The sequence below is a fragment of the Gordionus sp. m RMFG-2023 genome, chromosome 1, assembly GCF_954871325.1.
Source record: "Gordionus sp. m RMFG-2023 chromosome 1, tfGorSpeb1-WG-v2, whole genome shotgun sequence".
Classification (NCBI taxonomy): Eukaryota; Metazoa; Nematomorpha; class Gordioida; order Chordodea; family Parachordodidae; genus Gordionus; species Gordionus sp. m RMFG-2023.
In genome coordinates, this window is record NC_088775.1 from 18418617 (window position 1) to 18433955 (window position 15339).

At 27.4% G+C, this 15339-nt stretch overlaps 1 protein-coding gene across 7 annotated transcripts in view; it reads left to right on the forward strand.

The window, feature by feature from the left end:
• Positions 1-14027, forward strand: part of LOC135931542 (cAMP-dependent protein kinase catalytic subunit alpha-like) — a 51757-nt gene extending 37730 nt beyond the window's left edge. For 6 of the 7 annotated variants that reach the window (XM_065468737.1, XM_065468738.1, XM_065468741.1 and 3 more), the window contains 6 exons: positions 4449-4531; positions 4884-5010; positions 5194-5289; positions 12346-12468; positions 12637-12801; positions 13729-14027. In XM_065468737.1, the coding sequence (XP_065324809.1) occupies positions 4449-4531; positions 4884-5010; positions 5194-5289; positions 12346-12468; positions 12637-12801; positions 13729-13854 (720 nt within the window). In that variant the 3' untranslated portion in view covers positions 13855-14027. Of the gene's footprint in view, positions 1-4448; positions 4532-4883; positions 5011-5193; positions 5290-12345; positions 12469-12636; positions 12802-13728 lie in introns of those variants that run through there. The other variant, XM_065468739.1, reaches the window with a different exon arrangement.
• Positions 14028-15339: the final 1312 nt, after the last annotated feature.

Here is a 15339-nt window from a genome sequence, read left to right on the forward strand (position 1 = left end):
ATTTATGCCTTAGACAAAATATATCATTTAAAATGCTGATCTAACTGTATTTCCATCACAAAAAATTATTTATCTAGATTTGATTTATATTACAAATTTTTCTGAATTACATGGGATTCAAACCATAAATAATTTCAGTTCAGTTTCAATAAAATAACAGTTTAGTTCGTGATAAAATAATAATAAAATCGGTTAGGTCGGAACTGTTCGCTTTTATCATACAAACTGGTTAGAATTATATGTAGAGATAAACATTTTTAATTTTTTTTTCCTATATATAAAGCAGTTAACACTCAAATATTTTTGACAATACAAAACATATACAGTAAACCTTGTCTCATTTGGGCTCTTGATAATTAGGGTAACTCACTAATTTGAAGGTTTGAAATCGAATTCCTATTACTATTAGAAAATGTCTTGATGAATTGAGTAATTATCTACTTCAAAAAGTGAGCAAATTTTTAATTTTTTGTCCATTTGAGACCTCTTTAAAGTGAGAATTTTGTTTTTTGTCTCATTAATTCGTTTATATTATAGGATTTTATTTTATCATCTTTTTAACCTACATATCAAATTACAAATTAATAAAGAAAACAAATATAACGAGTTATCGCTAATTAAAAAAAAATTTGTTTATTAAATTTCTAAATCCTCACACTCAAAATAATGAACTAAAAGATTTAATATTTCTAAAAGAACTGTTCACAATATTCATAAATCCAAAGAAGACATTATCAAACTCCCTGATAGGGTTTCAGGAGATTTGTTTATAGATGGTAGAAAGATTTGAACTCTATTTGCTAAATCTGGAGGCCTAGATAATATTATTTTGAATGAAATTTTAATCGGATCATTTTTAAAAATCGACCCTAATTGGACTTTTTAAGAATTCTACGCTGCAAATAAAACATCAAATAAACATCTTATTTTATTTTACAAGTTAATTTTTATTCTTATTTTATAATAATTTTATACGATCTTATTTTATATAGGTTTACGTATATGTTTGCGTCAATGTGTTTTTCCAGGCAATGTGTTATTTTTCAACTTAAAATCATCTTTTAAGTGTTTTTTTTTAAATTTAAAAATTTGGTTTTACCGGAAATGTATTTCATCTTATGATATAATTTATATTAGTTTTCCATAGATTTTTTATATAAAAAAATGACAAAAATTCATAAAATAAATATTCTAAACATGCTGGGATGCTTTTCCAGTAAAATCAAAATTTTAAATTTAAAATAAAACTCGCTCAACAAATGATTTAAAGTTGGAAAAATAATACATTCCCCGTAAGATATGCATTCATAATTTTATTCATGACTTTTACTTTGATGAATAATAATAAAAATTATTTAAAAAATGTTTGGGCATAATCTAACTTTTAACTAATCTTAGAATATAATAGTAATATATTTTTTTAAAATAAGTAAAAAGTGGTAATAAATTGGGTAACTATCTAAGTTGTGCAAACATATTTGTACCAATTATTTCCCCCCAAAATACCTATGTGCTATAACTAGAGGACTGCATGGGCTGTCCGTAGCCCGACCCGACCAGAGTCTCGGGTTCGGGTCGGGTTCGCACTTAAAAAAATATTGTTCGGGCTAGGATCGGGTTGTAAGAGCTGGCCGACTCGAAACACAACCCGACCCGACTCGAAAAAAATAAATAGCCTAAATAATTATTATAATTTATATCAATTATAAAACCATATCACATTTTATCCATAAAATTTCACATAACATTTTCAAATATTATTTTATAGTTTACATAACAACCATATACCAAATTATTTTATGTTATTATATTTTAATACATTTCATTGCATAGTTAACGATATTATTACATATTTTATTTTCATCATATTCTATCAAGTTAAATGAAATATATTTACTTATCTATTCAAAAATAGCCTCATATTTTCATATTAAAAAAATTATTTCAATGGATGCCAAATTAAAAAAAATTAGGGAAGAGATTATTAGCAATGAATATGAAGTAAGGGAAAATGCTAATTGCAAATCTGAGGTCTGGGAAAAATTTTCATTTATATATGATGAAAATTGCAATTTTTTATTAAATTATATTAAGCAAAAATTAGCTAGAAAGTCATAAATGCGTATTTACAATAGAGAGTAAAAAGAGTCGATTAACAATTGATAGCCTTTACTGATTCCAAAGAACTCAAAAGTTGTGCCAAATTAAAAAAAAAGAAGAGTGTACAAAGGTGCTCATCATGATTTGTGAACGTGATTTGAGATCACTTAATGCAATTCATGGGGAAGGCTTTGTTGATTGTTGTCAATATTTTGCCAAAATTAGCTCAATATATGGAAATATTGATGTTAAAAGCATCATTTCAAATCTCACGACAATTTCTAGAAATTTAATAGATACTGCTGATGGTATACGCAATAAATTATTTCCAAAATATAACGCATATATGAAAAAGGGTCGATGTTGATAACAAATATATGAAAATATGGTAAAATTATTTATAATTATTAGATTCGATTGTATTTTTTCCTTTTTATAATATTTTTTAAAAATTAAATATGCAACTTAATATATATCTTGATTAGATTATGGCCGTCAAATAAACTTTTATTTGAGGTGGCGATGAATAAATACACATAATTTTTTTTTAGTTATTATAATATTCAAACTCAAATTCTAAAATTTTATTGGGTCGGGTTAGACTAAAATATGCGTCTTGTGCTCGATCGGGCTCGGACAAAAAAGTTTTTTAAATTCGGGCTCGGACTGCGAAAAAATTACTTTGCAGACCTCTAGCTGTAACAATTAAAATATTTACAGGATTCTCTTATGTCAAATTTTACCTATACAAAGAAAAATAGTAAATTTTATAGATGAAAATACTTGTATATGCTAACTTGGGTAACTTTTGCTATGTTGTTAAAAAGCCCGATTCGGGACGATTTTTAAAAACGACCCGAATAATATTTTAAGCAAAATAATGTTATGTAAGCCTGGAGATTTTGTTCATAGGTGGCAGAAAGGTTTGAACCTCTATTTGCCAACTCTAGGCTTAGATATAAAAATCCTGAGGTTCAGATCTTTAAATTTTTAACGGTTCAGTTTGAGTTCGGTGAATATGAATGATTTTTACCTGTTTCACGGTTTGATTTGAACATCTAAATTACTTAATAAATATAATTCATATTCTGAAAATGTTATTACATTTATCCATCTTGAGAAATTGTATCAAGTAATTTCGGTCTAATATAGACTGAGTAACTAAAATGGATCAACTCCCCCCACCTCCCATTGATGTTTCTTTTATTTCTGCTAATTTATTAAACTATCAGTTAAATCAGTCATGATGGTATTTAGATAGAATAATCAGAAAATATTAATTTTATATCAATATTTGAAAATAGATGAAATTTTTCTTTTGCTTTGCTTCTCTTTTCTCAGGCAATATTAGAAATATAATATATAAATTATTTCTTTAGAAGTAAAATTTAAATTTCAGAATATATATTATTGTATTAATGATTTGCAAACTTAAAAAAAATTTGGCTTATAAATTATTCATTAATATTATTTATTTTTTTTTCAAACCTAAACTGAACAAGGTTATAAATTATTTAATATTAAAAATAAAGTTAATTTTACCACCTACTAAACCCACATATTTTTATCGTCAAAAGCATCGTTAATTTGATCACCATCCTATACATTATGCGTTTAACAAAGCGTGTTATTTCTATTTAATAAACTAACTAAACATTTCATTCTTTATGCTTCGAGATGGTTAACACGATTATATGTGAATTTAAGGAAAGGAAACGAATTTATTTATAATAATCTGGTGAGTATTAAATCGATTAAAGTTTAAAAAACGATAATGAATTTTATTTGTAATTCTTTTGGTATATATACATTTATATAATTGTCCAATTTAACTTCTTATAATATGCAATTTGATATAATATACAAATAACGTCCTTTTAAAATATATAACGTGACCTTTTAAAATATATCTTAACCTTTACAATAATAAATATTCAGATGTAACAGTGAGTGACCGCAAATATAAGAAAAATAGCTCGTTTTTTTACAAATAAGCCGTTTCCCCCATATAATACAAAATATAGACCTTAAATTCCAGGAGTAAGGCTTTAAATCTTCTAAAATGTCCAATTATTAATTAAGTATTATCTAAATAATGAAATTATCAAATATGAGCATCATAAATACGGAATATAATTCGTGGAAATATATTTTGATTTTATTGAAGAATAAAGAATCCTTCTTTATATTCATTGATTTTGATTATTAATATAGATGAAATTATGAATTTACTATTTTTAAAAATTTTATATCACCTATCTTACTTAATACTGACAATTATTAATTTTTCAAAGTATATATATATATACACACTAAATTCTTTTATAAATATTTTTTTTTAAAAAAAGGATAACTCAAACATATACATGGTCTTAGAATACGTTCCTGGTGGTGAAATGTTTCTTCATCTTCGTAAACTAAATCGCTTTAGGTGTGTTGAAAATCATTTTTAAAAAAATTATTATTATGATTTTGAGCACATATTTATAAATACTTCTGTATAATGTAATGTTAATGGTTTTTTTTTCAGAAAAATCTAAGATAATCAATGTTCGCCATATCCCTATATGTCAGTTAAATAAGTTTTGGAGTTAGACTAATCATATTAAATTTTTTTAGTCCATAAATTTATAACTCAATAGATTAATCTATTCTCAAAATAAAAAACATGTTCAACGAAAATTAAGTGATCTTTTATTCTGGGTTCTTGCCAGACTACTATTTCTCGTCAAAATATATAATAAAATATAATATAATATATTTAAATTATTATAAATTAAAAGTGAAGCCCACGCCAAATTTTATGGCTCGCAGATTATATTATCATTCGAATACCTACATTCTTTAGATATTGTTTATCGCGACCTAAAACCCGAAAACTTATTAATATGTAACACGGGTTACTTAAAAGTAAAAAATATTTCATATTATAATGATAATTATGTTATCATTTTCATATCTTATATAACATGTACTATATTTAATTTATATCTCTAATTGCGTTTTAGATTATGAAATCAGTATTTTTCTTGGTTTATTATTCAATAAATAATATATAAAGAGATAATATTTATATAAATTATTTCAAAATAGATAACCGACTTTGGTTTCGCTAAGCGTGTCAAGGGACGGACATGGACTTTATGTGGAACCCCCGAATATCTGGCTCCAGAAATAATCCTGAGCAAAGTTTTAGGATAATGAAATGTTTTTTTTTGTATTTAATAACAAAGCACTTAAGTTTATTGAGCATCATTCCTAATAAATAAAATGGAACCCTTTAAGCAGGGCTAAATGACAAGATACAGAGACTTCATCTAAATAATTACAGAATTTAAAATTTTTTTGCTTAGATCCGATTCTAGTATATTATGTAAAATACCTATATAAATTTCAGACAATTATGAAATTTTGGGTTATTTTTTATTTTATATACTAAAACACGACTAAAATTGAAATAAATAGTCTATTTAAAATGCTTGCAATTTTACACAGAAAAAATATGATTTATAGGATTTTTGAGGTTTCAGTCAATTTGATATTGAAGATAATTTAACTAGAAAAAAAAATAAACAAAAAAATAGAGGGTTGGCATATCGCGAATATGCATTTAGTTTTTTTAAAAATAAATTTATATTAAAATATTTAAATAGCATTCTCTTAAAGTCCATTTAATTAAAATAAAATAAATAATTAACGATAATTTTCAACGGTTTTATTTCGAAATCTTTTTTAAAAAACTTTGTCCTCTCCCTCCATAAATATAAATGTCCTCTTCTACATCTATCCCAATTAGAAAAAAATTTCCAAACAGTGGGCTACATACCTTAATTAACAAAAACGGGACCCTATGGACATACGGTAAAAGTGGTAATTGGTATTATTTATCACATCAGTCACCTTTCACAGATTATATTCACCTTCCATTTTCTCTATTACATTTAGCAATAATATCCCTATTGCATATCCCAGCTATCACCACAATCAATAATTTATCTGTTAATGAGGCATCACTCTGTACTTCCAATGTGTTACCATAACCCTCCTCCTATGAATTTACAAACTTATCTAAATCACATATTTTCTCAAGAATCTCCCGGGGAGCCAGGCCTCTTGCTGCTAAATCATATAAAACTATTAATAACCTTCTAATTAATTTTAACTCCAGCACTGGAAAAAGTTCTTTTTATTTGGCTTCTATGCCTTTCAAGTTCCAACTGACAAAAGAAAACTGTTCACCCAACAAATAAGAACAGATTAGAGGATTTGGACAACATTTCAATGGACACAACCTCCACACTGAATATATCTATAAATCCTTTTAAGATAAAGGTAAATTTAGTGAGGAAAACAGATTAGAGGATTTGGACAACATTTCAATGGACACAACAAATCCTTTTAAGATAAAGGTAAATTTAGTGAGGAAAAAAATAGATAATTTAGATATAAAAGTGGAACTTCAACTGGCACGCTGGCTCCCATTAACTTTCAAACTTCATTAATAACATCCCATGCTAAACCAGCTTTATTTTAAATTGATATGTGACTACTTCCATCCTACAATATGGGGAATATAAGCTTTCTTCTTCAGAATTCAACCAGGTGATCCCCTAATCTCAATCTTATTCTGTCTAGGAATAGACAATCTAGTAAAAAAATTAAAAGCAGCTGCCTGTTATATCTAGATGACAGGATTATACGCAGCAATCCAGAAGAGTTAGCCAAGCTTTAAAAATTTTACAAACTGATGGGCCGAACAACCTTCTCCTAAACGTTGACAAAACAGAATTCTCCCAGTACTTCTCAATCTCCCAACTTTTACGTGTTAAGGCCGAGGGGCTACCACATCTTAGTTCAGCAGTTGGTGGTTACTTAGCAGTTGAAGCCTTTTTCCAAGCTACTTCTAATAATTTAAACAGCATTGAGGAGTTACTCATACAGCTTCCCACACATAAATCTTTCTTTTTAATTAAAAGTTTCTTCAATATACCGAAGTCCTCTATGCCTTGCGGTCAACGGCTTTTTTAAATATCCTGAACCTTTAATAACATATGAATCCATAATAAAAAACATTATGGAAAAATACCTAATTTCAAGTTTAATTCCAATTAGTGAAGCCACTTTCCCCTGCAATAAATGAGTTATAGGGCTACGATCACCCATAGCCTTATCAATCAATGGTTTTATCTCGTCCAGATTGGCAAGTTTCAAAATAATAACTGATTACCTATCCCTGCCAGAAAAGCTGCTTGACGAAGCCATACATGGAAAACCTCAGTCGGGGATGAATGTCACTCCTAGTCTCCCATAAACAAAAGGATTAGAGTAATTAGGATGTGAAAGGCCCATTAATTACTTCTTTTCGACCCTGCTATCTGAAGATCATGCCTTATTAGCCTCTCGCAACCAAAGTTATGGATATGAATACCTATACGCCATTTTTACTAAAAATTTTGACCTCGAGCAGTCAAACCAAGTACAGCTTGCAGTGGCTATTCGCTTAAATGTAACAGCATCAGTCTCATATTGGAAGTTCAATCCGGAATGTCAGTTGCAATTCTCTCATAAAACAGGCCTTACAGTCCCCTGACTTTCCTGCCACTTTAGAACCCCCAGGTCTCTTCACTGATGGGAGACGGCCCGATAGAATTACACAAATTCCGTGAGAGAATGGCCGATTTCTAGCCTAGGATTTCTCCTGCGTTGACCACCTCTCAGCCTCCAACATCAATAAGGACATCTTAAAATACGCAGAATATTTTAAAACGAACAAATATGTGGATATTCCTGATGAGTATTAATTTTTACCAGTTATCATTATAGCCTTAACATCCTTTGGAAGTGAGGCTCTTAACCTAATTAAATAGCTTGGCAGAGCCATAAGGATTAAATCAGGAGACCCAAAAGAAGATGTCTACTTACGTCAAAACTAATTTGATATGTTTCATGGGTTCATTTCCCGAGCAGCTGGAATGGTTTAGATTCTTTTCCCCTTCCCTTCACTGTTTAGAATTTTTTTTTCCTACCTTTTTTTCCATTTATATTCGCGATTCTGATATATAAAAATATTTTTCTTTTTCCATATACATATTTGTTAAATTGAATTTTCCCGTAAATTTATAATTAATAATTTATATCATAATTTAATATATTCACTCAATTATTTATATTATAGCAACACAATTATAAATAATTATTATAATAGATTTTACATAAATAAAATTTTTTTTTTAGAGAGCATTGTATTAATATTTAAAATACTAAAAATATTAAAAGTATATTTTATATTTATTATAATTTCAAAAATAACAAAAATTTTGGACAATAAATTAAATATTTTTTGATGATCAGTTTTTTTCTATACAAGGCAAGAAATATCGTAGGGTTATTCAGGGGCGGACTGGCCATAAGACCAAGTGGGCATTTTGCCTATGAGGCCGCGAGAAAATGTTTATTTTGTTGACCAATCAATATTGAATGGAAAAAAGAGGGCGGTCAGAAAAAATATATAAAATATATATTATTTCTTTTTATCATATAAGGTATGGCTTTTCTCTTATCATATTCATATATTTTATATATTAAAAGCTATCATATTTTTTTTATAACATTTTAGAATATCATATTAATACATTTTATAAGGATTATCATTTATTGCTATTGCTTGGGTTTATTTAAAAAAAAAATGCTTGTCTATAACTGAAAGTCAAGTTTTAATTAAGTTATTAATGCTGTTATAGGTAAAATTAGGAATTTAATATTATAAAAGGGAGCTAGGTAGCAAACGATTAGTCTGCAAATATATAGTACTAGACAGCATCTGATCTTGGCGAAAATGATTTATCTGGCTAAAGAAGGTAGCTAAGTTTTTTTCACTGGTGGGCACGTGAAAAAAACCTTAGATAATTATATGATTAAGAGAGCTTACTCCTCTCGATCCCTATAAGGCAAAACAACCTTATCAGTAGCTAAATCTTTAACTGAGAATTCGAAATCCGCTTTGATTTTTTTGAAATAATGGGGCACTCATTCTATCATCCAGCTAAAAAACTAGAAAATTTATGAGCTTGGAAAATGATTGAAGATGTCAAGTCTTCTGTAGCTTTAATAACTTTCACTTTTCGAAATAAAGCTATAAAAATGGTTACAAATTTAAATAAAAATATTCCTGATTTAAAGCTGCCGGATAATATCCTGATAAAAAATGAAGTGTTAAACTCGAATAAGTCTAACATGGAGGATGCAAATATATGCAATGATGAACCCTCGAAGATTCGATTAATCTCTATAAAGCATTTCGTCCTATAATGATCAAATTATAAATAGTTTAACGACCATTAAATTTTCGCTGAATAAAAAGCTTTTAACGAATGTACAATATTTGCAAATTGTTTTATTACTATTCTCTAAATTTTTTATTTTGATTAAATATATCTAAAGTATTTCTGGCCTTGAAGAAAGTTTCACAATTAGAAAATGTATTCAGTGCCAAATTATGACACCATTTGTGTAAAAAAATAAAATAAAATAAGCAAACTCATACTTTATACGATATGAAGATCATGAGTATGAAAAAATATAATAATAAACATAAATGGAACATGTTAAATCAAAATACCACTCTCCCCATTAATAGCCATAACACATAAATAGGAGATAAAGTTGGTGTTGTTAAAAAGTGTGATTTGGGTTGTTTTGGATCTGAAAGGGGAGGATTGGGACCGTATAGAAGTTATTAAATTGTTTTTAAACCTTTAAAATGTGGATGATAACGACTATTATTTGTGCGTATTTACAAAGGTTTAATAGACAGGTTAATAAATATATTTATGATATAATTTGTGATAGTGAGGAGTCTAATAAACGGTGTAATATTACAAGATAATAGTAACTCTATCCAAGTAATGAATGCCTAATATGCATCTCTGAGATTCTTTGATGCTACGATATGCACACAAGAGTTTGTCAAGCTATTTAATAAAAGTTAAGGTTACCTTTATGAAATATAACGGTTAAGCTACCATAGTCTCTTCAAAAAAAGCTAACAGTTATCTTTATTTAGAACAAGTAACAGTGACAAAAAAGTCTACAGTATATGATTAAAAATAGGAATAAATGAAAATAGAAAAATGAGATTATGAACTTTATTGTGTATAATAAAGAAACGAAAACATTTATTAATATTTTATTGTCTAATTTAACAAAAATTAATGATTATGAATTTAAAGCATTCATTCGATCAATTTTAATAATTTTTGTCTCCTGTATGACCTTCCAAATTTGCAAATCAAAAGGGCTATACGGGATTGGTAAATATGTATTGTAATCAATAAATATTTATAATATTGGATATTCATGCTATATATTTATTTCAAATGATAGATCGAGATATAGGATTCTTTCAATTTATATTTGTACTACAAACTGTTAAAATAAAAAAAATCAATTTTAAGAGTTCTATCTTGTAAATTAATAAGATGTTATAATAAAAAAAGTGATAATTTTTTTAAATGAAACTTTAAATAATCTGTTTTCCATAATCGTACAAAATTTTTACTAAAATACTATCGTCATCCTCATTTGCTGTAATTATTACTTTTTGACTGTCATTGTTTAAAAAAATAAAAACGATATATAATTAAATTCCACAATGAAAAGACTGAAATTGAAGAAATTCTATTGGCAGTTCTATTGAATTCCCTTGTTTTCTATTAACCAATACAATTAGACATTCCATTTTAACGTTAAAAATCACTTTTGTTTAAAAAAAATAGTAAAAATGTTTTAAAAGTAACGAAAATCACGTTACTAGTTACACAAACAAATATAATGGTTACAGAAGCTCTTCGTTATTTTTTTGAAATGGGGAATTTGTTATGTAACGTAACGCTATTTGTAACTTCCTGCATAACTCTGCGCACACAGCGGTATACATTATCTAATTAATTGGAGTAATTTGATGTCTGTTTAAAAAAGAAGTGTTGATGCAAATATAACTCGAATATATGTTTATTTGCCACTAGTGTTGTTAAACGGCTTGTTTTGAGCCGATTTTTAAAAACGGCTAACTCAATATTTTGCCCATAAAAATAATGCCTAAGCTTCAAGATTTAGCTAATAGATGCCTAGACCTTTGTGCCATCTATGAGCAAAATCTTCAGGCTTGCATAATATTATTCTGGATGGGCTCATATCGAGCCGTTTAATAACACTATTTGCCACAAAGTTAAGTTAATGCTAGATTTGTTAGCTTAAAAATTATATAATATTCGTTTTATTTATAATTTAAATTTTGAAGATTTTATAATCAGTATGTAATACTTTTATATGTTCAATTAATATGATTAAGTGCAATTCTTATAATAAAATATGGAATTATCATTTAATATGAATATTTTTGAAACTGTAATATTGTGTTAAACCATCGTTTTAGACACTTTTTTCCAAAAATATAAGAAATAATAAAAGCATGTATAATATGAATAAACCATTGAAGAGATCCCGGCCGAAGGCCTGGTAAATGCGGATTCAAGGCCCGCAAATAGGGATATGGGGGCGATGCCCCATAAAAATGAGGCCGCTTGAAATCATTTGCCCAATAGGCCGTAGATCGCCAGTCAGTCCCGGTGTTATTTTTCAAACAATAACAATAATTTTAGGTTTACTTGAGCAGAAAAAAAATAACATCATCTCCTGTATTAAAATTAATGCATATTCTTTTGAAATGTGTATTTGTATTCAAATCTTTTTTTGAGGTGCATTTATTGAATAGAATTTTCCTTGATTTGCGAAATTCCCTAATTCGACAAAATTTTGAGTTCCAATCAACTATTAACTATTATTAATCTTAAATTGGGTAACTACTGTTCGGCAAGCTTGTTTAGTTTCACATTTGGAAAACTTGCGATTTTTTAAAATCAGATAAAAAGATAAAAATGTTGTGTAGGAGTAATAAAATCGTCTAGTTTACAACTGAGCAAATTTAAAAGGAAACGAGCTGCACTCCTCCTGCCGTCCCCATTGATAAAGACTATTTTTGATTCATTGATTTTTGCAATTGATATTCAATTCGGTCCCTTTTAATATCGGCACCTTTATCTATCATTTTTTAACAGAGACTCACCTTTGGAAAAGGGTAACAAATTCCTTCATAAGTCGTAATCTGATTATATTTATACAATATGGATTATACGAATGGAATTTAGATTTTAAAAATATTTATATAAAAATTCGAAATGATAAAAGGGTTACAACAAATCTGTAGACTGGTGGGCTTTGGGAGTTCTATTGTATGAAATGGTAGCCGGATTTCCGCCGTTTTTCGCTGATCAACCCATTCAAATATATGAAAAGATTGTAGCTGGTAAAGTAAGATTAATTTAATGATATGAATACTTGATTATTACATAATATAATATATCAAGTATAAAATTCTCTTTTGCAATTTACTTAATTGTTTCATTTAAAATGTTAAACTAATTTATATCTAAAAGGTAATGATAACAATGATACTACTATCTCTTAATTTTGTTTTAGGTAAAAATGCCATCACATTTTAGTTCGGATTTAAAAGACATAATCAAAAATCTTCTCCAGGTAGACATAACGAAGCGTTATGGGAATATGAAAAATGGCATCTGTGATATAAAATGCCACAAATGGTTCCACGCTATGGATTGGCTCAATATATTCCTTCGCAAAGTATGACTAATGTATCAAAAATTTTCATATTCTTTACTTTAATTTATTATCAATAATGTGTAGTTTAGGATTTAGTTTAATTTACCAAAAATTCGAAAAGTATTGGTGACTATGACTAGTGGAATAAATAGAAATATATGGACTATTCTTTAAAAATGTCAGGTTGAACACATTGCCTTTAAATCGCTGAAAATCATTACTAATCGGGTCATTTGTTGTTGCTTAAACTAGATAATTTAATATTTGGAATATTCTTGATATATATTTACAACAATCCATATTGAGCTGACTTTTCAAGTCCAAATATGAAATCTTAATATTTAAACTAAATATGAATTATGCTTAAAAATGTTTACTTCTTATTTTTTAAACTTAAAACCACATTTTATTCAGGAGCTATTTTATGGGACATATTTATTTTAATAGACCTGCTCCCCTTCCCCTTCGACCAGATCATTATAGATTCACTACATCTTTTAAATGTGAAATCCCAGTGTACATATGTTTTCCTTTATCCCAGGGAATGTGTGTATATCCATTCGGTCGTGTTTTCAATCTATTAAAAATCTCCCAAGAACTGCGACGGAATATTAGCTCGCTCCATATAGTGCATTTCGAATAATTTTAAACAATATATACAAATTACTTACACTTTTATTTGAGCTAATTCCTGAAAATTATATAATGGGTTCTGGTGGCTAAATATTTTTAAAAAGGATTATAGTTCCAGTTCCTAGATTTGTCCCAATTTCAAGGGTTCTGAATCCCGTTCTAAACTCTGGTCTAAATACATATTTCCTGATATTAGCGTCATCTTTAGTTGCAACTAAAATACAAATTTGCCTGATATAAATATAATCATTCCCCTTAGGATAATTGTTACTATTTGTTCTAAAAAATATCTTTTTGATCATATAAATTCGGTAGATCGAAGCTCCGTTTATCCCAAAAATCAAAGGTCCTGGTGATGCCAGCAATTTTGACGATTATGACGAAGAGCCTATAAATATAGCCTCGGAAGACAAATGCTCAAAGGAGTTTGGTGAATTTTAAGATATCAACTAAAATTCGAAACTATTACCAAAATTTATATATATATAATGCCTTCAATAATTATTAATATTGTATAGTTTTATTAATTACATTACAATTATACATAACAAAAGTCAAATTTTATTTATTTATAAATCAAGAAATATGAATATTAAAATTAGTTATATTCCATAGACTTTAATTGTATTTTAGCAAAGACAGTTTTGCCAGTTTTTTTGTGAAACATGTCCCACCTAGTCCGTCATATCTAAGGCGACAAACCTTAAGATTTAAATTTTCAGATATCTTTCGTTTAATAATTATAAACTTTAATCGTTTTAAAAAAATTTAAATTTTTTCCTGTATATTTTGGTTAAACTAATTAATGAGGTGTTTTTAATTATTTTATTTTTATTCTAATTTATAATTTGTTGGACTAGCCATAATCGTAAAAAATTAGATTTATTACAAATGATAGGTGAAATAGGCATAAGAAGAGATCTTGAGAGTGCGTCTAGATTTCTAGTAATATTTCATTTGTATTCTTTATTTTGATTTTTTAAATTATATTATTAATTAAATATTTTTTTTATCCATTTAATTTAAAATGAGGATTTATCTTTGGAGAGTTCTTTGTGTTGCAGGCCAATATATACTGATAATCTTTAAATACGCCCAAATAGAATAATAATAACAGATAATTAGATAAAAATAACGGTCCAAAATTTTCACATCATTTAAAAATATAAATAAACAAATATAGTTATATCTCTTTTAACGAGAAAAAATTTCTAAAGAGATACTAGTTACCTTATCTGATGAATGGTAAGTTACATATAATTAGTCATATGAAGCTAAAATATTTAGTTTTTCATTTTTTTAAGATGCAATATACAAATAATAAATAACCCATGTTTCATTTTTTGGATTATATTTTTTATTATAACTTAAAATGTTGGATCTAGGTAAATAAATTTGATAGGTAGAGTAATTAAATTATTTTGCTGGCAATTTTTTTTATTCTATTCCATTGTACTAAAAAAACAAGTTATAACCGATAAAAAAAGTAAGTTTCCTGGCACGGCCAGCTAAACTCTTAGCCAAATATATTGACTATGCTGATCTCTTATTAGAAACACTTTCATACTCCCCAAGGTAAAAAAAATAAATAACGTTTATAAAAGTTTTGATTTTAAGGATATCACTCAATTCGGCGGGGAAAATTCGGCGCATATCTAATACAGTTGCAATTTATTATAAATCTATTTGTATAAAACAAAAGGATGATTAAATAAAAATCATTTTAAAGGTTGGTCCTATTAATTATTTCTATTTTTTTTTACAAAAATCTCAATTTTTACTAATTGTGTAATATCAAAAAAAATTTAATAACATCAAAAATTAATAAACCAATATTTATACTCTGAATTCTTTGATAGACCAATTTATTATGTTATAAGGTATGTTGATTAGTGTTATTAAAATTTTGCGCATGGATGGCAAAAA